This window comes from Mobula hypostoma, chromosome 6 (genome assembly GCF_963921235.1).
Source record: "Mobula hypostoma chromosome 6, sMobHyp1.1, whole genome shotgun sequence".
NCBI lineage: Eukaryota > Metazoa > Chordata > Chondrichthyes > Myliobatiformes > Myliobatidae > Mobula > Mobula hypostoma.
Window position 1 is genome coordinate 77,464,062 of NC_086102.1, and position 23,373 is coordinate 77,487,434.

General features: G+C 37.7%; 1 protein-coding gene across 1 annotated transcript in view; it reads left to right on the plus strand.

Annotated features, from left to right (window-relative positions):
• Positions 1-23,373, plus strand: part of LOC134348721 (adhesion G-protein coupled receptor G2-like) — a 189,144-nt gene that overhangs the window by 94,196 nt on the left and 71,575 nt on the right. Inside the window, exons 28-33 of the mRNA XM_063052526.1 lie at positions 6,690-6,728; positions 8,771-8,809; positions 15,707-15,745; positions 17,703-17,747; positions 20,511-20,549; positions 22,541-22,585. Coding sequence (XP_062908596.1) covers positions 6,690-6,728; positions 8,771-8,809; positions 15,707-15,745; positions 17,703-17,747; positions 20,511-20,549; positions 22,541-22,585 — 246 coding nt within the window. The remainder of the gene's footprint in view (positions 1-6,689; positions 6,729-8,770; positions 8,810-15,706; positions 15,746-17,702; positions 17,748-20,510; positions 20,550-22,540; positions 22,586-23,373) is intronic.

Sequence of the window (23,373 nt, forward strand, 5' to 3'; positions counted from 1 at the left end):
AAGGCTCAGATGAATTGGGGTAGGATCTGAACAGCTCATTAATAGTTTATATGTATCTGTTTGTAGTCACTTCAAAGCAATGGCCATTATTTGTTAACTTCTTAAACAATAGCTTTCTGATACATAATACTCAAAGAATAGCCCTATGCTATACTCTGTAGAAAAAAAGGAATAACAGAGAGAACGCAAAGGCATTTGTCTCATGAAAGCTTGTGATTCCATTTTAGAGAGCAGTACCACTGATGTGACTACTGTTCAAATGAATACAGCAGGTACTTTAATTTTGTTCCTTAAAATATGAATATTAATTAGATTCTGTATTATTATGAAACATGAGAACTGCTGCAGTTTTATATTCTTTTGTTTGTTCAGAGTTTTGGACCCCAGCATTTGCTGTTATAATAATGCATCTAATAAAGCGCAAGCAATGTGTTCAGTCCATTGTACGTCTGAAATAGTAACCTAGTCAATAATAACTTTAGTATCCATCTCTCATTGCAGGAAGTTTGCATTTATCTGTTTTCATGGGTATACCCAATCCCTTTTTGCTGACAAAGATTAATACAGCATCTATAACTCATCAAGTTGTGTTTACAAAAAGAACCAAATAATTAATTGCAAAAGGTAATTTTGCCTCAGTTTCTCCGAGCTCCAGACAAATTACTTACAGTGCATGTAAATTGCTATCTTGCCTGTGGAGGGAAAAAAAGCCCTGGATCAGCACCTTCATGAACATTCCTTTGAACTGGCCTTTTCCAGGGAGATAAGATTCTCCAAACACCTATGTTTCTGAAGACAGTCATCCTTTGTACCATTCAGGCAACTGCCTCTGTTACCCAGTCTATTGTGGTCTCCAAGTACTTCTGAGACAGTGTTTCCTTAATTGTACATAAGTACACCAGTAGAAGTATATCGAGCACAATGTAAACTCTTAGTATTGTTTATAAGAGAGACTGCAGATGCTGAAATTCTGAGCAACAAACAAGAACTCATGGGTGAAGCAGTATCTGTGGGTGGCAAGGAAGTGTCAACATTTTGAGTTGAAATTCTGCATTAGGACTGAGAGTGGAGAGGCAAGACAGCCAGTGTAAAGCGGCGGGGTTGGGGGGAGAGTGGCAGAAAGGATTCCGAGGTGACCGGAGGACTGAGGAGGGGTGTAAGATGATCGGCAGTTAGTGCCAGTTAGGTAAGCAGAGGGCTAGTGGAGTTGAGAGACATTGGCAAGTGGATTATAGATGGAGGCAGACAAAGAGAGAGAGAAGAAAAACAGAGGGAGCAAGGTGGAAGGCGGGGATTATGAAGAAAATGGACACTGCTTTTAAATTCCTTTTGAGATTAAATTAGATTAGGATTAAGAAATACCTTCCCTCTGCTGATGGAAATTTAGAAAAAAATTGGGAAAAACATTTTAGTTTCCAGACATGATTAGTGAAATAAGATAGTAGAGTAGAATGTTGTGTGGAAGATGGGATGGACTGCTGACAGGAGCTGTACAATGCTGATGGAAGTTAAAATCTCAACTTGTTTCTGGTTGGAATGACTTTGGCCCAAAGACATTTTTTACTGGTGTTAGCTAATATTTTTTTTAAGTTGTCGCTAGATTATTATTTTGTTCCATTGAGTATTGAAGGGAATTGTGAGTACCTGTGAAATACTTTAAAAACTACTTGTATTTCTTATTCTCAGACTGTACACCAGTGTCAAAATCTACAGATGCACCATAAACAGTATCACACACCGGGCATAGCTGTTTGTCTCATGAGACTTTATATTTTCATTAAAGGGTACAATACTTTGACATCACACCCATTGAATACACCAGGTACTATCACATTTTAGAAACATGATGCAAAAATTGTTATTCAGAAACCTGAGGACTGTTCATGTGATTTATTGTTATCCCTGTACAGGCCGTGGGCACGGCTTTGGAGCCAGTATTTATTGCCCATCTCTATAATGAAAGGAAGAAGCTGGGCCATTTGTTCTCAAAGTTCAAAGTTAATTTATTATTAATGTACATGTATGTCCTCATATACTACCCTGAGATTGATTCTACTGTGGGCATTCACAGTAAATTCAAAAAACCACTGTAGAGTCAATGAAAAACCACATGCAAAACGGACAAAGAAATTGCAAAATATTCCAAACATAACAAACTGTGCAAATACAGATACAAAAGATTAAAAAAGAACAATTACATAATAATAAATAAAGGAGCAATACGTATCTATAACATGAGATGAAGAGTGCTTTAAAGTGACTCCATAGGTGATTGCATTATTAATTTGAGTAAATTTCTAACTTAACTGTGAGGTGTCTTTGAAATACATAATTCCCTGAACAGAATCAGTACCCTACTCCTACCAAATATCCTTGTGTGAAATAAGCCTATCTAATTATATTACGATTCTATAATATTCATGAAACAATTTTAAGATCTTAAAAATTGTTCTATAATTATAGGTTTCCCTCATTCTCACCTGTCTCCTTAATAAATTACAGTGTATTCATGAACCCTGATTGCTGATTGAACTGCCATAGGTATCAATTTCAGTTAGTTCCACAATCAAAACTATTCATATTTTCAAACCATCCATGAAACCTTCCCTCCCTTCCCGTTGTCCAAGATTATTAGATTCTCCAGATATTTCAATTAACTGGATATAAAGGACCATTTCAAAATTTGGTTATTTTTTTCCACTGCCCAGAGAAAGGAATAAATACCTGGTTGTTCATTTAATGGTATTTGTAAGCAGGGCAGAACTTGCATTTAGATTCCAATTTGTTACTACAAGAATTCAGTTCAGCCCATGGAAGTTCTTCTAAAAACAAAAGAACATATTTTGCTGGTGATATATGTCAATTTGCTTCATTGTTGACTTGGATATGACTTGGGTTCAATGGAGGGAGATGATAACATCTATAAAACACTTCAACCTTTCTTCTTACGCCACTATACTCTTAAATAGTACCACCTGTATCGTATTAATAAAATTTCCAATCTGGTTCAATCATAAATTGTAATGAATCCATGAACCCAGATTGCTGATTGATTTACTCTTGGATGTATCTCAATTTTATTTAATCAGATCTAAAATTTTCAATACCTTCCAATCTTTGTTCCACCAAACCTTTCTCAAGAGATTAGATTTTCTAGACAACACTGGTGTTTGAAGGCAAATGAACTTTGTATCATTTTAGAAAAAGTTCTCCCATGCCACAATCACTGTATTTTCTCTAAATGCATTTTACTTACCTGTATGTTTGCTGTGATATAATCTGTAAAGTGAAAAATATCACAAATGTATTTTTGATGGCCCTTCTCTGAAATACTGTACATTCTTTCTCTGTTAACAGTAATCACAAAATAAAGCTGTTTTACTGGAGGTAAAATGTAGAAGGTCAGGGTGTCTGGGTGGTGGGCAGAAGGTTCGGTGATGGAGTCTGGGATGGGTTGTGGTGGCAACTGAACAACCTCAATCAGCATTGCAATCCATGTATGTTTCTGTTTGAAGTTAATGCTGAGAAACAATTAAATTTGTTAACTAATCTTACAAGGCATCTTGATGAAAAATATAACGATTTAGACCTGTGTAAAGAGGTTAGTCGTGGGGGATGCATATATCTGCTTTTCAGTGGTATACACAGCTCCCTCTTACTGAATAAGATTAAAACATCTTCTATTACTTACCAAGTTGTTTATACGAAAAAACATAATTAATTGAGGCATACTCATCGAGGTTGGCTGCCGATTCCTTGAATACTAACCAGTTCACCGATTCAAAGCAGTCACAGAGGACCTCATCCGTTTCCTCCGTCCAACGCGACACTACATTTGACACCGTGACCTCCCTCTTCAGTTTCTGTTTGTAAGCCGGGAGGAGGAGTACGGCCTGATGGTCCGATTTTCCGAAGTGAGGTCATGGGACGGAACGGTAGGCATCCTTAACTGCTGTGTAGCAGTGGTCAAGTATATTCGGGCCTCTAGTGGGGCAGGAGACATGTTGGTATAACTTTGGCAGCACCTTTCTGAGGTTGGCCTAGTTAAAGTCCCCGGCTGTAATGAGCAAAGCCTCCGGATACCTGGTCTCAAGTTCACTGATGTTGGCATACAGTATGTTCAGAGCACACTCCACATCCGCCTGGGGGGGAATGTAGACCGCTGTCAGTATGACCGAGGTGAATTCCCGTGGCAGATAGTAGGGGGACACTTCACCGACAGGTGTTTCAGGTCCGGGCTGCAGGAGCTTGTCAGTGCCACTGTGTCCGAGCACCACGCAGTGTTGATCAGTAGGCAGACACAACCTCTCCTCATCTTGCCCGAAGATGCCGTGCGGTGATGCCGGATGGATCGAAAATCCCTCCAGTCGGATGGCACAGTTGAGGGTGGCAGGGGAGAGCCAGGTCTCGGTGAAACAGAATACACAGCAGTTCTGCATCTTCCTGCAGTAGTTGAGTCTCCCTTTAGGATCATCCACCTTGTTCTCTATGGCTTGCACATTAGCTAGTAGGATGGTGGGCATAGGGACCCTGAAGCCCCTCAGCTTCAATCTGACCTGCAGCCCAGCTCTTTTCCCACACTTCCTCTGTAAATAGTGCATCTTTCCAGGTTTCCATCAATGCAGTGTGTTGTTGTCAGCTCTTTGAGGTTGGTGAACGCGTCCCGCGGGGATCGATTGGCAGGTCGCATCGTTGGGCACTCCAGGTCGGGCCGAGTGACGGGGAAGGCTCTGCTGCCGCTTCTAGCTGCCAGGGGCCTGGGCTGTCGATTGGTTCGGGCACCGAAGCCAACACTTAATCCTGGATGGCCAGGCTCCTAGCTGAAACAAGTCCATAAGCCAAGTCACGGTTGCAGAGGCCTCCCCTCCAGCCAAGCCTCGGGCTCAATTTCGAGGTCGGCGGCGGAGGCCTCACTTCCGGCAGGTGTGGATGGCCACCAATGGGGCTTTACGGTGGTCGGTCCGGGGAAGCGTCTGGGGCACCTTGAGGTCTCTGCATTCACTTCTGTGTGGTCGTCTGCTCCGGAGAGATGCTGGTCGGAATGGGCTGTGTCTCCAAGCGCTTCGGCACGGTAGCAGACTCTGGGTCTCCGGGAGCGTGGTAGGCCTCGCTGGTTGGGTCCAGGTGCAGTCCGGAGTTTAAGAAGCAATTCTGGCGCGGTGGTCTCCAGCTGGGTCAGTAGCTTTGCCAGCGTGTTGTTGGTCTTGCTAGATGTAGCGGATAGGAGGTTTAGATAGTGGAGAGGGCAGTTTGCTGGGGAGAGCATGCGCAAAGTCGCCAGTTACCGGCACCATCTTACTTTCTGATACATAATATTTAAAGAATACCCCTGTGCTATACTCTGTAATAAAAAAAAATGGAATAACAGAGAGAACGCTAAGGCATTTGTCTTATGAAAGCTTGTGTTTCCATTTTAGAGAGCAGTACCACTGATGTGTCAACTGTTCAAATGAATAGCACAGGTACTTTAGTTTTGTTCCTTAAAATTATTTATTAAAAAAAAACATATAATTAATTTCCAAAGATATTTTAGCCTCTGTTTCTTCAAGCACGTTATTTGCAATGCATGTAAATTGTTTTGATTGTGGGCAAAAAAAAATCACCTTGGATCAACATCTTTGTAAATATTCCTTTGAATCTGCCCTTTTCTACGGAGGTAAGATCCTCCAGACGTCCATGTTTCTGAAGACAGTCATCCTTTGTACTGCTCAGGCAACTGTCTCTGCTGCCCTGTCTATTATGGTCTCCAAGATCTTCAGAGATTATTTCCTTAATTGTACATAAGTACACCAGTAGAAGTATATCGAGAACAATGTAAACTCTTAATATTGTTCAAAAGAGAGGCACAAGGGACTGGAGATGCTGAAATCTTGGCAACAAACAAGGAGAAATCATGGGTACAGCAACATCTGTGGATGGAAAAGAACTGTCAATGTTTTGAGTTGAAATTCTGCATCAGAACTGAGAGTGGAGAGGCAAGACAGCCAGTGTAAAGGGGGAGAAGGGGAGTGGTGATAAAGGATTTCGAGGTGACCGGAAGACTGAGTAGGGGTGTGAGATGATCGGCAGTTAGTGCCAGTTAGGTGAGCAGAGGGCTAGTGGAGTTGAGAGACATTGGCAGGTGAACTATAAATGGAGGCAGACAAAGAGAGAGAGAGGAAGAGAAAGAAAAAGCAGAGGGAGCAAGGTGGGAGGCTGGGAGTTTAAAGAAAACAGACACTGCTTTTAAGTTTCTTTTGAGATTAAATTAGATTAGGGTTAAGAAATACCTTCCTAATTCTGATGGAAATTTAGAAAAAATAGGAAAAAACAGTTCTGTTTTTGGACGCAATTAGTGAAACAAGATAGTAGAATAGAATGTTGTGTGGACAATAGGACGGACTGGTGATAGGAGTTGAACAACACTGATGAAAGTTAAGATCTGAATTTGTTTCTCTTTGGAATAACTTTGGCCCAAAGACATTTTTTACTGGTGTTAACTAATATTTTTATAAAGTTGTCACTTGATTATTACTTTGGTCCATTGAGTATTGAAGGGAACTGCCAGTACCTATGATATTCTTTCATAACTACTTGTATTCATTATTCTCAGACTGTACACCAGTGTCAAAATCTACAGATGCACCACAAACAGCATCACACACCGGGCATAGCTGTTTGTCTCATGAGACTTTATATTTTCATTACAGATATCAGTAACGTAACATCACTGCGACTGAATACACCAGGTACAGTCAATTTGCTCTTTCACAGTATCAGTAATATTAGAAACATGATGCAGAAATTGTTATTCAGAAACATGAGGACTGTTCATGCTTTTTATCCCTATACAGGCTGTGGGCATGGCTTTGGAGCCAGTATTTATTGCCCATCTCTATAATGGAAAAAATCCACGGATACTTGTTCTCAAAGTTCAAAGTTAATTTATTTTCAAAGTACATGTATGTCACCTTATACTATCCTAAGATTCACTCTGTTGCGGGCATTCACACTAAATACAAAGAAACACAGTAGAATCAATGAAAAGCCACTCACAAGACAGAAGGACAAACACTGCATAAAATATACCAGACAACAAATTGTGCCAATACAGATACAAAATAAGGGAATAGAGCAAACAAAATAAGAATAATAAATAAATAAGAAATAACGATCGAGACATGAGATGAAGAATCCTTGAAAGTGTATCCATTAGTGATTGCATTATTAAGTTGAGTGAAATTTTAATGTGCCTGTGAGGTCACTTTGAAATACATAGTTCCCTGAGTAGGTTCAGTACCTTCCTCCCTTCAAATATCCTTGTGTAAAATATGTGTACCTAATTATATTATGATTCTATAATATTCATGAAACAACTTTGTGATCTTAAAAATGTTTGCAGAATCATATGTTTCCCTCCTTCTCACCTGTCTCCTTAAAAAGGTACAATGTATCCATGAACCCTGATTGCTGATTGAACTGCCTCAGGAATCATTTTCAATTAGTTAAACAATGAAAACTATTCAGTGTTCAGAACCCTGCATGAAACCTTCCCTTTCCTCCCATTACTCAAAGATTGTTAGATTCTCCAGGTATTTAAATTAATTGGTCACAAAGAATCAGCTCATCATTCATGAATTTGTTTCCTCTGCCCAGAGTAAGGAAGTTGTTCATGAAATGGTATTTATAACCTCGGGAGAACTTGAAATAAGATTCCAGTTTGGTATTGCAAGACTTCAGTTCAGCCCATGAAAGATACTTTAAGATCAAAAGAAAATGAAGCCTTGCCTATGATCCGATTAATCCAAAGTTATTAGATTCTCCAGATATTTAAATTAACTGGACAGAAGAACCATTTCATAATTTGGGTAATTTTTTCCTTTGCCTAGAGTAAGGTGTAGATAGAGGGTTGTTGAATAAATGGTATTTGTAACCTGGTAAAACCATAGGAGAGGCACAAGGGACTGCAGATGCTGTAATCCTGAACAACAAACAAGAAGAAATTATAGGTCGAACAGCATCTGTGGGAGGAAAAGAACTGTCAACATTTTGAGTTGAAATTCTGCATCCGGACTGAGAGTGGAGAGGCAAGACAGACAGTGTAAAGGGGGGAAGGGGAGTCGTGTTAAGGGATTCTAAGGTGACTGATGGACTGCTGAGGGATGTAAGATGATAGGGATTTAGTGCTCGCTTGAAGAGGGGAGTGCTGGTGGAGTTGAGAGACATTGGCAGATGAATTATAGATGATGGCAGACAAAGAGAGAGGGAGAAGGAAGAAAAAAAAACTGAGGCCCAAGGTGGGAGACAGGGAATGTGAAGAAAGGAGTCATTGCTTTTAAGTTCCTTTTCAGATTACATTGGAATAAGGCTTCCCATTGCTGACGGAAATTTAGAATAAAAATAGAGAAAAACAGTTCTGCTCTTGGGCATAATTAGTGATACAAGATAGTAGAATAGAATATTGTCTGGACGATGGGATAGACTGCTGATAGGCACTGAACAACACTGATGAATGTTAAAATCTTAATTTGTTTCTGGTTGGAATAACTTTGGCCCAAAGGACATTTTTCACTGGTGTTAGCCAATAATTTTATTAACTTGTCACCAGGTGTTTTCTTACTTCCAATGAGTACTGAAGGGAACTGCCAGTACCTATGATATTCTTTAATAACTACTTGTGACCATTATTCTCAGATTGTACACCAGTGTCACAATCTATAGATGCAGCATAAACAGTATCACACACGGGGCATAGCTGTTTGTCTCATGTGATTTTATATTTTCATTACAGATATCAGAACCGTAACTTCACTGCCACCGAATACAGCAGGTACAGTCAATTTGCTCTTTAATAATACAGCAATTATAGAAACATGATGCAGAAATTGTTATTCAGAAAGGTGAGGACTGTTCATGTGATTGATTTTTATCCCTGAACAGGCTGTGGGCATGGATTTGGGGCCAGTATTTATTGCCCATCTCTATAATGAAAGGAAGAAACAGGGTTTTTGATCTCAAAGTTCAAAGTAAATTTATTATCAAAGTACATGTATGTCACTATATATTACCCTAAAATTGACTCTGTTGCGGGCATTCACACTAAATACAAAGAAACACAGTAGAATCAATGAAAAGCCGCTCACAAAACGGAAAGACAAACACTGCATAAAATATACTAAGGACAACAAACTATGCAAATACAAATGAAAAAGAAGAACATAGAGCGAACAAAATAATAACAATAAATAAATAATCAATAACGGTCAAGACATGAGATGAAGAATCCTTGAAAATGTATTCATAAGTGATTGCAATATGAAGCTGAGTGAAGTTCTAATGTGCCTATGAGGTCACTTTGAAATAAGTAGCTCCCTGAATAGGTTCAGTGCACTCCTCTTAAATAGTACTCCAGTATCATAATCATAAAATTTCCAATCTGGTTCAATAATAAATTGTAATGAATAAATAAACCCAGATTGTTGATAGACTTGCTCTTGGATGTACCACATTTTTATTGAATCAGACCTAAAATTTTCTATATTTTAATAGCTCTGCTGATATTGCTCTTCACCCTTCTCAGGAGATTAGATTTTCTAGTCGCCCCTGGTGTTGGAAGGTAACTGCACCTTGTATCTTTCGGATAAAGTTCTCCCATACCAATACCAACACCTCTGTGTTTTCTCAAGTGAATTTTCCATAGCTGCATGTTTGCTGTGATATAAGCAGTAAAATGAAAAATATCACAGATGCATATGTGATGGTTCATCTCTGAAACGCTGTACACGCTGTCCCAGTTAATGGTAACTTGAAATAAACCTATTTCACAATACCTTACTGGAGGTAAAATGTAGAAGGGCAGGGAGTCTGGGTGGTGGGCAGAAGGTTCAGTGATGGAGTCTGGGATGGGTTGGTGTGGCAACAGAATAGCCTCAAACAGAATTGCAATCCGTGTATATTTCTGTTTGAAGTTAGTTCCAAACAATAGTGAAATTTATTAACTAATATTATAAGCCATCTTGGTGAAAAATATAATATGATTTAGACAAGGATATGTAAAGAGATTAGTCTGGGGAGATGAATTGTCAATAGCTGTTAACATCTCAAAGAATAGCGCTGTAGTATACTCCGTAGAGAAAACGAATAACAGAGAGAAAGCAGTGTTTTTGGGCTCATGAAACCTTGTGTTTGCATTTTAGAGAGCAGTATCACTGATGTGACAACTGTTGAAATGATTACCACAGATATTGTGATTCTGTTCCTTACACCTATTGGTAACATTGGACAGGTATATGGAGGAATTTAAGATGGGGGGGGTTATATGGGAGGCAGGGTTTGAGGGTTGGCATGACAATGTGGGCCGAAAGGCCTGTACTGTATTCTATGTTCTATGTTGACAACAAATTTTTTCAAAAGTGTTGCTTCCTCAGAAATTTTTTTGTTTATGATAGAATGATTGAAGATGAACACAAATATATTTTCAGACTACTTGAATCACGTAGGAATTTGGAGAAACAACAAATTAAATTTTATTGAATATAATGTGTTTAATTGCATAATGGTGCTGATACTTTGCAATAGTTCAACTAAGTTAAAAATACTTTGTTCGTGATTTTCATTTGTACTCAGTGTCTCAGGCTTCTCGCTTTAGTATCTAACAATAATTTGCCAGCATTGATAGATTCCAGTTGCCCTGGTATCTTTTCTCCATGACCGCAATGTTCTGGTGAAACCTTTCACCATGCTTGTCACTAACAGCACCAAAGTTTGCAGGGAAGAAGTCTAAATGGGAATGCAGAAAATGAAACTTTAGTGACATGTTGCATTTTATGGTTTTATATGCTTGAAGCATGCTTTCAACCAGCTGCATGTAGATTGCTGCTCTGTAGATGCTGAAAAAAATTTCAACAACTTCCTTGAATGCCTTCCATGTAATTTTCTCCAGTCCCACTAGAAATTCTTCAGATTGCCTGTCATTAATGACCTGTTTGATTTGTGGACCAACAAAAATGCTTTCCTTAATCTTGGCATCAGTTATTCTGGGAAGCATCTGTCTCCAATATCAAAATCCTTCATAGAAATTTTTGTGCCTGGTGATAGCAAATTCCATGCTGACAGTCCTGAGCCCAGTAATTATTACTAAAAGCTGTCCTGCCATGCAGCAGCTGAACCGCCTAAACATGCCCAAGCATTCCTGGCCGAGATAGGAAACTTCCCAGCTTACATTGTCGGGAACATTTTAATTGACTTGAATTATGAATTGAAATAATAAACATAAGTTTATTTAAAAATGGTGCATGATAGGGAAATTTCATGGTGATTTTCATGATCAGTAGCCTAAAATTCATAAGATACACCTAAAAGTATTCAGGAAGCAAAATCTTTGTTGTCCAGTGTAATTAGATCCTGTATCATTTAGAAATATGAGGACTGCAGTAATTATCTATTCCTTTGTTTGTATACAGTCTGATCCCAGAAGTTACTGTCTAATAATGCAACTAATAAAGTGCAAACAAAAAACATGTTCAGTCCATTGTACCTCTAAATAGTTACCCAGTCAGAATCAATGCCCTCTTCTCTTTACAGGGAGTTTGTATATAACTGTTTTTCAGGGATATACACAACTCACTTTTGCTGATAAAGATTAAAACAGCTTCTCCTACTTTTCAAACTTGTTTTACAAAAAAACACATATGATTAACTGCAAGAGATATTTTTGCCTCAGTTTCTTCAAGCTCCAGAACAATGCAGGTAAATTTGGTCTTGGATGTGGATAAGTAAAGTTGCCCTGTATCTGCAACTTCATGAACATTCCTTTGAATCTGTCCTGTTCTAGGGGTATAAGATTCTCCAGACACCCATGTTTTTGAAGACAGTCATCCTTTGTACCATTCATGCAATCTTCACTGCTACCCAGTCTATTTTGGTCTCCAAGTTCTTTGGAGAGAGTGCTTCCTTAATTATACATAAGTACACCAGTAGAAATATATTGAGCACAATGTAAACGCTTAATATTGTTCATAAGTGAGGCACAAGGGACTGCAGATGCTGTAATCCTGAGCAACAAACAAGAAGAAATCATGGGTTAAACATCCATCTGGCAGGAAAAGAATCCATTTTGAGTTGAAATTCTGCATTGGGACTGAGAGTGGAGAGGCAAGACAGCCAGTGTAGAGGGGAGAAGGGGAGTGGCAGAATGGATTCTACTGTGACTGATGGACTGCTGAGGCGTGTAAGACGGTAGGTATTTAGTGCTTGCTAGAAGAGGCGAGTGCTGGTGGAGTTGAGAGATATTGGCAGATGAACGATAGATGGAGGCAGACAAAGAGAGAGAGGGAGAAGGAAGAAAAGAAACCGAGGCCCAAGGTGGGAGACGGAATGTGAAGAAAGTAGTCATTGCTTTTAAGTTCCTTTTCAGATTACATTGGAATAAGGCTTCCCATTGCTGATGGAAATTTGGAACAAAAATAGAGAAAAACAGTTCTGTTGGACATAATTAATGATACAAGATAGCAGAATAGAATGTTGTGTGGACAATGGGATGGACTGGTGATAGGAGTTGAACAACACTGATGAGAGTTAAAATCTGAATTTGTTTCTGTTTGGAAAGGCTTTGGCCCAAAGGACATTTTTCGCCGGTTTCACCATATATTTATTACTTTGTCACTAGGTTATCTCTTACTTCCACTGAGTATTTTTGGAAATTGCCAGTACCTATGATATTCTTTAATAACCACTTGTATTCATTATTCCCAGACTGTACAACAGTGTCATAATCTACAGATGCAGTATTATCAGTATCACACACCGGGCATAGCTGTTTGTCTCATGAGAGCTTATATTTTCATTATAGATAGCAGTACCGTAACTTCACAGCCACTGAATACACCAGGTACAGTCAATTTGCTCCTTAATAATACAGCAATTATAGAAACATGATGCAGAAATTGTTATTCAGAAAGGTGAGGACTGTTTATGCGATTTATTTTTATCCCTGTACAGGCTGTGGGCATGGCTTTGGGGCCAATATTTATTGCCCATCTCTATAATGAAAGAAAGAACCGAGGCTATTTGTTCTCAAAGTTCAAAGTAAATTTATTATCGAAGTACATGTATTTCACTATATATTACCCTAAGATTTACTCAGTTGTGGGCATTCAGACTAAGTACAAAGAAACACAGTAGAATCAATGAGAAGCCGCTCACAAGACGGAAAGACAACCACTGCATAAAATATAACAAAGACAACAAACTGTGCAAATTCAGATACAAAAGAAGAAAATAGAGCAAATAAACTAATAATAGTAAATAAATAAGCAATAACGATTGATAGGTGATTGCATTATTAAGCTGAGTGAAGTTTTAATGTGCCTGTGAGGTCACTTTGAAATACATAGTTCCCTGAGTAGGTTCAGTACCTTCCTTCCTTCAAATATCCTTGTGTAAAATATGTGTATCTAATTATATTATGATTCTATATATTCATGAAACAACTTTGTGATCTTAAAAATGTTTGCAGAATCATATGTTTCCCTCTTTCTCACCTGTCTCCTTAATAAGTTACAATGTATCCATGAACCCTGATTGCTGATTGAACTGCCTCGGGAATCATTTTCAATTAGTTAAACAATGAAAACTATTCAGTGTTCAGAACCCTGCATGAAACCTTCCCTTTCTTCCCATTACTCAAAGATTGTTAGATTCTCCAGGTATTTAAATTAATTGGTCACAAAGAATCAGCTCATCATTCATGAATTTGTTTCCTCTGCCCAGAGTAAGGAAGTTGTTCATGAAATGGTATTTATAACCTCGGGAGAACTTGCAATAAGATTCCAATTTGGTATTGCAAGACTTCAGTTCAGCCCATGAAAGATACTTTAAGATCAAAAGAGAATGAAGCCTTGCCTATGATCCGATTAATCCAAAGTTATTAGATTCTCCAGATATTTAAATTAACTGGAGAGAAGAACCATTTCATAATTTGGGTAATTTTTTCCTTTGCCTAGAGTAAGGTGTAGATAGAGGGTTGTTGAATAAATGGTATTTGTAACCTGTGAAGAACTTGCATTAAGATTCAAATCTGTTACTGTAAGAATTCAGTTCAGCCCATAGAAGATCTTTTAAAAACAGAAGAATGTACTTCACCAGTGATAGATGTGACTTTGAGGGGAGCATTATCACTGATGTGACAACTGTTCAAATGAATACCAAAGGTATGGTGATTCTGTTCCTTAAAGCTATTAGTAATAAGATATTGTATCATTACGAGATATGAGGACTGCAGTGGTTATTTATTCTTTTGTTTCTATACAGTTTCTGGCCCCAGAATTTACTGTCTAATAATGCAAATAATAAAGTGCAAACAAAAAACATGTTCAGTCCATTGTACCTCTAAAATAGTTACCCAGTCAGAATCAATGCCCTCTTCTCTTTCCAGGGAGTTTGTATATAACTGCTTTTCAGGGATATACACAATTCACTTTTGCCGATAAAGATTAAAACAGCTTCCCTGGCTTTTCTAATTTGGTTTACGAAAAAAAACATATGATTAATTGCAAAAGATATTTTTGCCTCAGTTTCTTCAAGCTCCAGAACAAATTATTTACAATGCAGGTAAATTCTGTCTTGGTTGTGGATAAATAAATTTGCCTTGGATCTGCAACTTCATGAACATTTCTTTGAATCTGTCCTGTTCCAGGGGTATAAGATTCTCCAGACACCCATGTTTCTGAAGACAGTCATTCCTTGGACCATTCAGGCAACTGTCACTGCCACCCAGTCTATTATGGTCTCCAAGTTCTTTGGCGAGAGTGTTTCCTTAATTACACATAAGTACACCAGTCGAAGTATATCCAGCACAAAGTAAACTTTTAATATTGTTCATACGAGAAACACAAGGGACTGCAGGTGCTGTAATCCTGAACAACAAACAAGAAGAAATCATGGGTCAAACAGCATCTGTGGGAGGAAAAGAACTGTCAACATTTTGAGTTGAAATTCTGCATCAGGACTGAGAGTGGAGAGGGAAGACAGCCAGTGTAAATGGGAGAAGGGGAGTGGTGATAAAGGATTCTAAGGTGGCTGATGGACTGCTGAGGGATGTAAGATGATAGGGATTTAGTGCTCACTTGAAGAGGGGAGTGCTGGTGGAGTTGAGAGACATTGGCAGATGAATTATAGATGATGGCAGACAAAGGGGGAAAGGAAAAGAAAGAAAAAAAAACAAAGGGTGCAAGGTGGGAGGCAGGGAGTGTGAAGAAAGGAGATATTGCTTTTAAATTCCTTTTCAGATTATATTGGAATAAGCCTTCCCATTGCTGACGGAAATTTAGAATAAAAATAGAGAAAAACAGTCCTGTTCTTGGGTATAATTAGTGATACCAGATAGTAGAATAGAATGTTGTCTGGACGATGGGATATACAGCTGATAGGCACTGAACAACACTGATGATATTTAAAATCTGAATTTGTTTCTGGTTGGAATGACTTTGACCCAAAGGACATTTTTCACTGGTGTCAGCTAATATATTTATTACTTTGTCACTAGGTTATTTCTTACTTCCATTGACAATTGAAGGGAATTGCCAGTACCTATGATATTCTTTAATAACTACCTGTATTCATTATTCTCAGACTGTACACCAGCGTCATAATCTACAGATGCAGCATAAACAGTATCACACACGGGGCATCGCTGTTTGTCTAATGAGACCTTATATTTTCATTACAGATATCAGTACTGTAACTTCACAGCCACTGAATACACCAGGTACAGTCAATTTTCTCTTTAAGAATATTAGCAATTTTAGAAACATGATGCAGAAATTGTTATTCAGAAACATGCAGACAGTTAATGCGATTTATTTTTATCCCTGTACAGGCTGTGGGCACGGTTTTGGGGCCAGTATTTATTGCCCATCTCTATAATGAAAGAAAGAACCGGGGCTATTTGTTCTCAAAGTTCAAAGTATATTTATTATCAAAGTACATGTATGTCACCATATATTACCATAAGATTCACTCTGTTGCGGGCATTCACACTGAATACAAAGAAACACAGTAGAATCAATGAGATGCCGCTCAGAAGTGGGAAAGACAACCTCTGCATAAAATATAAAAAAGACAACAAACTGTGCAAATTCTGATACAAAAGAAGAAAATAGAGCAAATAAAATAATAATAATAAATAAATAAGTAATAATAATCGATTGGTGATTGCTTTGTTAAGCTGAGTGAACTTTTAATGTGCCTGTGAAGTCAATTTGAAATACGTAGTTCCCTGAATAGGTTCAGTTCCTTTCTCCCTTCAAATATCCTTGTGTAAAATATGTGTATCTAATTATATTATGATTCTATAATATTCATGAAACAACTTTGTGATCTTAAAAATGGTTGCAGAATCATATGTTTCCTTCTTTCTCACCTGTCTCCTTAATAAGTTACAATGTGTCCATGAACCCTGATTACTGATTGAACTGCCTCAGGAATCATTTTCAATTAGTTAAATAATCAGAACTATTCAGTGTTCAGAACCCCCCATGACTATGATCCTATTAATCTAAGGGTATTAGACTCTCCAGGTACTGCAACCAACTGGACAAAGGAACCATTTCATATTTCGGGTACTTTTTCCTCTGCCTAGAGTAAGGTGTAAATAGAGGGTTGTTGAGTAAATTGTATTTGTACCCTGGGAAGAAATTGCATTAAGATTTGAATTTGTTACTGTAAGATTTCGGTTCTGCCCATGGAAGATCTTTGAAAAACAAAAGAGTGTACTTCACCAGTGATAGATGTAATTTTGGTTCCTTGTTGACTGGCATACAATTTGGTTTCAATGGAGGGACCTGATAATATCTACAAAATGGTTAAAATTCTCATCTTACTCCATTATACTCTTAAATAGTACCCCAGTATCATAATCATAAAATTTCTAATCTGGTTCAATAATAAATTGTAATGAATCAATAAACCCCGATTGCTGATTGAATTGTTCTTGGATGTACCACATTTTTATTGAATCAGACCTAAAATTTTTGATATTTTAATATCTCTGCTGATATCGCTCTTCAACCTTCTAAGGAGATTAGATTTTCTAGTCACCCCTGGTGTTAGAAGGAAACTGCACCTTGTATCTTTCAGATGAAGTTCTCCCATACCAATACCAACACCTCTGTGTTTTCTCTTAAGTGAATTTTCTGTAGCTGTATGTTTGCTGTGATATAATCAGTAAAATGAAAAAGACCACAAATGTATATGTGATGGCTCTTCTCTGAAACGCTGTATGCGCTGTCCCAGTTCATGCTAACTTTAAATAAATCTATTTTACCATACCTTACTGGAGGTAAAATGTAGAAGGTCAGGGTGTCTAGGTGGTGGGCAGAAGGTTCAGTGATGGAGTCTGGGATGGGTTGTGGTGGCAACTGAATAACCTCAATCAGCATTGCAATCCATGTATGTTTCTGTTTGAAGTTAGTTCCAAGCAATAGTGAAATTTATTAACTAATATTGTAAGCCATCTTGGTGAAAAATATAATATGATTTAGACAAGAATGTGTAAAGAGATTAGTCTGAGGGGATGAATTGTCAATATCTGTTAACAGCTTAAACAATAACTTTCTGGAACATAGTCTTCAAAGAATAGCCCTGTACTATACTCTGTAGAGAAAAGGAATAACAGAGAGAAAACAGCATTTTTGGGCTCATGAAACCTTGTGTTTGCATTTTAGAGAGCAGTAACACTGATGTGACAACTGTTGAAATGATTACCACAGGTATGGTGATTCTATTCCTTAAAGCTATTGGTAACACTGGACAGCAAATTTTTTCAAAAGTGTTGCTTCCTTAGAATTTTTTTTGTTTATCATAGACTGCTTGGGGATGAACACAAATATATTTTCAGACTACTTGTATCATGTAGGAATTTGGAGAAACAACAAATTAAGTTTTATTGAATACAATGTGTTTAATTGCATAATGGTGCTGATGCTTTGCAATAGTTCAACTAAGTTAAAAATATCTTGTTAATGATTTTCATTTGAACTCAGTGTCTGAGGCCTCTCGATTAAGTGTCTAAAAATAATTTGCCAGCATTGATAGATTCCAGTTGCCCTGGTATATTTTCTTCATAACCACAATGTCCTGGTGAAATCTTTCACCACGCTTCTCACTAACAGCACCAGTATTTGCAGGGAAGAAGTCTAAATGGGAATGCAGAAAATGAATCTTTAGTGACATTTTGCATTTCATGGTTTTATATGCTTGAAGCATGCTTTCAACCAGCTGCATGTAGTTTGCTGCTCTGTAGATGCTGAGAAAAAATTCAATGAATGCCTTCCTTGAATGCCTTCCATGTGATTTTCTCTGGTCCCCCTAGAAATTCTTCAAATTGCTTGTCATTAATGAACTGTTTGATTTGTGGACCAACAAGAATGCTTTCCTTAATCTTGGCATCAGTTATTCTGGGAAGCACCTGTCTCAAATATCAAAATCCTTCATAGAAACTTTTGTGCCTAGTGATAGCAAATTCTATCCTTATAGTCCTAAGCCCAATAATTATTACTAAAACTTGTCCTGCCATGCAGCAGCCGTGCGACCTGAGCAGGCCCAAGCATTCCTGGCCAAGATAGGAAACTTAAGCAACACACATCAAAGTTGCTGGTGAACGCAGCAGGCCAGGCAGCATCTATAGGAAGAGGCGCAGTCGACGTTTCAGGCCGAGACCCTTCGTCCGTCCTGACGAAGGGTCTCGGCCTGAAACGTCGACTGCGCCTCTTCCTATAGATGCTGCCTGGCCTGCTGCGTTCACCAGCAACTTTGATGTGTGTTGCTTGAATTTCCAGCATCTGCAGTATTCCTGTTGTTTGAAGATAGGAAACTTTCCAGCTTACATTGTAGGCAACATTTTAATTGACTTGAATTATGAATTGAAATAATAAACATAAGTTTATTTAAAAATGGTGCATGATAGGGAAATTTCATGGTGATTTTCATGATCAGTAGCCCAAAATTCATAAGATACACCTAAAGGTATTCAGGAAGCAAAATCTTTGTTGTCCAGTGTAATTAGATCCTGTATCATTTAGAAATGTGAGGACTGCAGTAATTTATCTATTCCTTTGTTTGTATACAGTCTGATCCCAGAAGTTACTGTCTAATAATGCAACTAATAAAGAGCAACAGAAAATCATGTTCAGTCCATTGTACCTCTAAATAGTTACCTAGTTAGAATCAATGCCCTCTTCTCTTTCCAGGGAATTTGTATATAACTGTTTATCAGGGATATACACAATTCACGTTTGCTGATAAAGTTTAAAGAAGCTTCTCTAACTGTTCAAATTTGTTTAATAAAAAAAACATATGATAAATTGCAAGAGATATCTTTGCCTCAGTTTCTTCAAGCGCCAGAACAAATTATTTACAATGCATGTAAATTCTGTCTTGGTTGTGGATAAATAAATTTGCCCTGGCACTGCAACTTCATGAACATTTCTTTGAATCTGTCCTGTTCCAGGGGTATAAGATTCTCCAGACACCCATGTTTCTGAAGACAGTCATCCCTTGTACCATTCAGGCAACTGTCACTGCTACCCAGTCTATTGTGGTCTCTAATTTCTTTGGAGAGAGTGTTTCCTTAATTATACATAAGTACACCAGTAGAAATATATTAAGCACAATGTAAATGCTTCATATTGTTCATAAGAGAGGCACAAGGGACTGCAGATGCTGAAATCCTGAGCAACAAACAAGAAGAAATCATGGGTTTAAAATCCATCTGGGAGGAAAAGAACCCATTTTGAGTTGAAATTCTGCATCGGGACTGAGAGTGGAGAGGCAAGACAGCCAGTGTAGAGGGGAGAAGAGGAGTGGCAGAATGGATTCTAAGGTGACTGATGGACTGCTGAGGTGTTTAAGATGATATATATTTAGTGCTGGCTAGAAAAGGGGAGTGCTGTTGGAGTTGAGAGACATTGGCAGATGAACTATAGATGGAGGCAGACAAAGGTAGAGAAGGAGAAGGAAGAAAAAAACTGAGGCCCAAGGTGGGAGACAGGGAATGTGAAGAAAGGGGTCATTGCTTTTAATTTCCTTTTCAGATTACATTGGAATAAGGCTTCCCATTGCTGGTGGAAATTTGGAACACAAATAGAGAAAAACAGTTCTGTTCTTGGACATAATTAGTGATTCAAGATAGTAGAATAGAATGTTGTGTGTTCGATGGGATGGACTGGTGATAGGAGCTGAACAACACTGATGAATGTTAAAATCTGAATTTGTTTCTGGTTAGAATGACTTTGGCCCAAAGGACATTTTTTCACTGGTGTTAGCTACTATTTTTGTTAACCTGTCGCCATGTTATATCTTACTTCCAATGAGTACTGAAGGGAACTGCCAGTACCTATGATATTCTGTAATAACTACTTGTGATCATTATCCTCAGACTGTACACCAGTGTCACAATCTATTGATGCAGCATAAACAGTATCACACACCGGGCATAGCTGTTTGTCTCATGTGACTTTATATTTTCATTACAGATATCAGTACCGTAACTTCACTGCCACTGAATACGCCAGGTACAGTCAATTTGCTCTTTAGCAATATTAACAATTTTAGAAACATGATGCAGAAATTGTTATTCAGAAACATGAGGACTGTTTATGCAATTTATTTTTATCCCTGTACAGGCTGTGGGCACGGCTTTGGGGCCAGTATTTATTGCCCATCTCGATAATGAAAGAAAGAACAGGGGCTATTTGTTCTCAAAGTTAATTTTTATCAAAGTACATGTATGTCCCCATATACCACCCTGAGATTCATTCTCTTGTGGGCATTCACAGTAAATACAAAGAACCACAGTAGAATCAATGAAAAGCCGCTCACAAGACGGAAAGACAACCACTGCATAAAACATGACAAAGACAACAAACTGTGCAAATTCAGATACAAAAGAAGAAAATAGAGCAAATAAAATAATAATAATAAATAAATAAGCATTAAAGATCGAGACATGAGATGAATAATCCTTGAAAGTGTATCCATAGGTGATTGCATTATTAAGTTGAGTGATGTTTTAATGTGCCTATGAGGTCACTTTGAAATACATAGTTCCCTGAATAGGTTCAATACCTTCCTCCCTTCCAATATCCTTGTGTAAAATATGTTTATCTAATTATATTATGATTCTATAATATTCATGAAACAAGTTTGTGATCTTAGAAATGGTTGCACAATTATATGTTTCCCTCCTTCTCACTTGTCCCCTTAATAAGGTACAATGTATCCATGAACCCTGATTGCTGACTGAACTGACTCAGGAATCATTTTCAATTAGTTACACAATCAAAACTATTCAGTGTTAGAACCTTCCATGAAACCTTGACTATGATCCTATTAATCCAAGGTTATTAGACTCTCCAGATACTTCAAGCAAGTGGACACAGGAACCATTTCATAATTCGGGTACTTTTTTCCTCTGCCTAGTGTAAGGTGTAAATAGAGGGTTGTTGAGTTAATCGTATTTGTACCCTGGGAAGAACTTGCATTAAGATTTGAATTAGTTGCTGTAAGATTTCGGTTCTGCCCATGGATGATCTTTGAAAAACAAAAGAGTGTACTTCACCAGTGATAGATGTCATTTTGATTCCTTGTTGACTGGGATACGACTTGGTTTCAATGGAGGAACATGATAATATCTATAAAACGAATAAAGCATTCATCTTACTCCATTATACTCCTAAATAGTACCCCTGTATCATAATCATAAAATTTCCAATCTGTTTGAATAATAAATTGTAATGAATCAATGAACCCAGATTGCTGATTGACTTGCTCTTGGATGTACCACACTTTTATTGAATCAGACCTAAAATTTTCGATATTTTAATATCTCTGCTGATATTGCTCTTCACCCTTCTCAGGAGGTTAGATTTTCTAGTCACCCCTGGTATTGGAAGGTAACTGCACCTTATATCTTTCAGATAAAGTTCTCCCAAACCAGTACCAACACCTCTGTGTTTTCTCTTAAGTGAATTTTCCATAGCTGTATGTTTGCTGTGATATAATCAGCAAGATGAAAAATATCACAGATGTATATGTGATGGTTCTTTTCTGAAACACTGTACACACTGTCCCGGTTAATGGTAACTTTAAATAAATCTATTTTACCATACCTTACTGGAGGTAAAATGTAGAAGGTCAGGGTGTCTGGGTGGTGGGCAGAAGGTTCGGTGATGGAGTCTGGGATGGGTTGTGGTGACAACTGAACAACCTCAATCAGCATTGCAATCCGTGTATGTTTCTGTTTGAAGTTAGTTCCAAGCAATAGTGAAATTTATTAACTAATATTGTAAGCCATCTTGGTGAAAAATATAATATGATTTAGACAAGAATGTGTAAAGAGATTAGTCTGGGGGGATGAATTGTCAATATCTGTTAACATCTTAAACAATAACTTTCTGGAACATAGTCTTCAAAGAATAGCCCTGTACTATACTCTGTAGAGAAAAGGAATAACAGAGAGAAAGCAGCGTTTTTGGGCTCATGAAACCTTGTGTTTGCATTTTAGAGAGCAGTATCACTGATGTGACAACTGTCGAAATGATTACCACAGGTATGGTGATTCTGTTCCTTAAAGCTATTGGTAACGCTGGACAACAATTTTTTTTCAAAAGTGTTGCTTCCTCAGAATTTTTGTTTTGTTTATGATAGACTGATTGAAGATGAACACCAATGTATTTTCTGACTACTTGAATCACGTAGGAATTTGGAGAAACAACAAATTAAATTTTATTGAATACAATGTGTTTAATTGCATAATAGTGCTGATGCTTTGTAATAGTTCAACTAAGTTAAAAATATTTTGTTAATGATTTACATTTGTACTCAGTGTCTGAGGCTTCTTGCTTAAGTGTCCAACAATAATTCACCAGCATTTATGGATTCCAGTTGCCCTAGTTATTGATAATTAGATACTGTATCATTTCAAAATATAAGGACTGCAGTGGTTATTTATTCTTTTGCTTCTATACAGTTTCTGACCCCAGAATGTACTGTCTAATAATGCAAATAATATAGTGGAAAAGAAAATCATGTTCAGTCCATTACACCTCTAAAATATTTCCCCTGTCAGAATCAATGCCCTAGTTGGTATATAACCGTTTTTCAGGGATATACACAATTCCCTTTTGCTGATAAAGATTAAAACAGCTTCTCTAACTTTTCAAGTTTGTTTTACAAAAAAAATCATATGATTATTGCAAAAGATATTTTTTCCACAGTTTCTTCAAGCTCCAGTTCACATTATTTACAATGCAGGTAAATTCTGTCTTGGTTGTGGATAAATAAATTTGCCCTGGATTTGAAACTTCATGAACATTCCTGTGAATCTGCCCTGTTCTA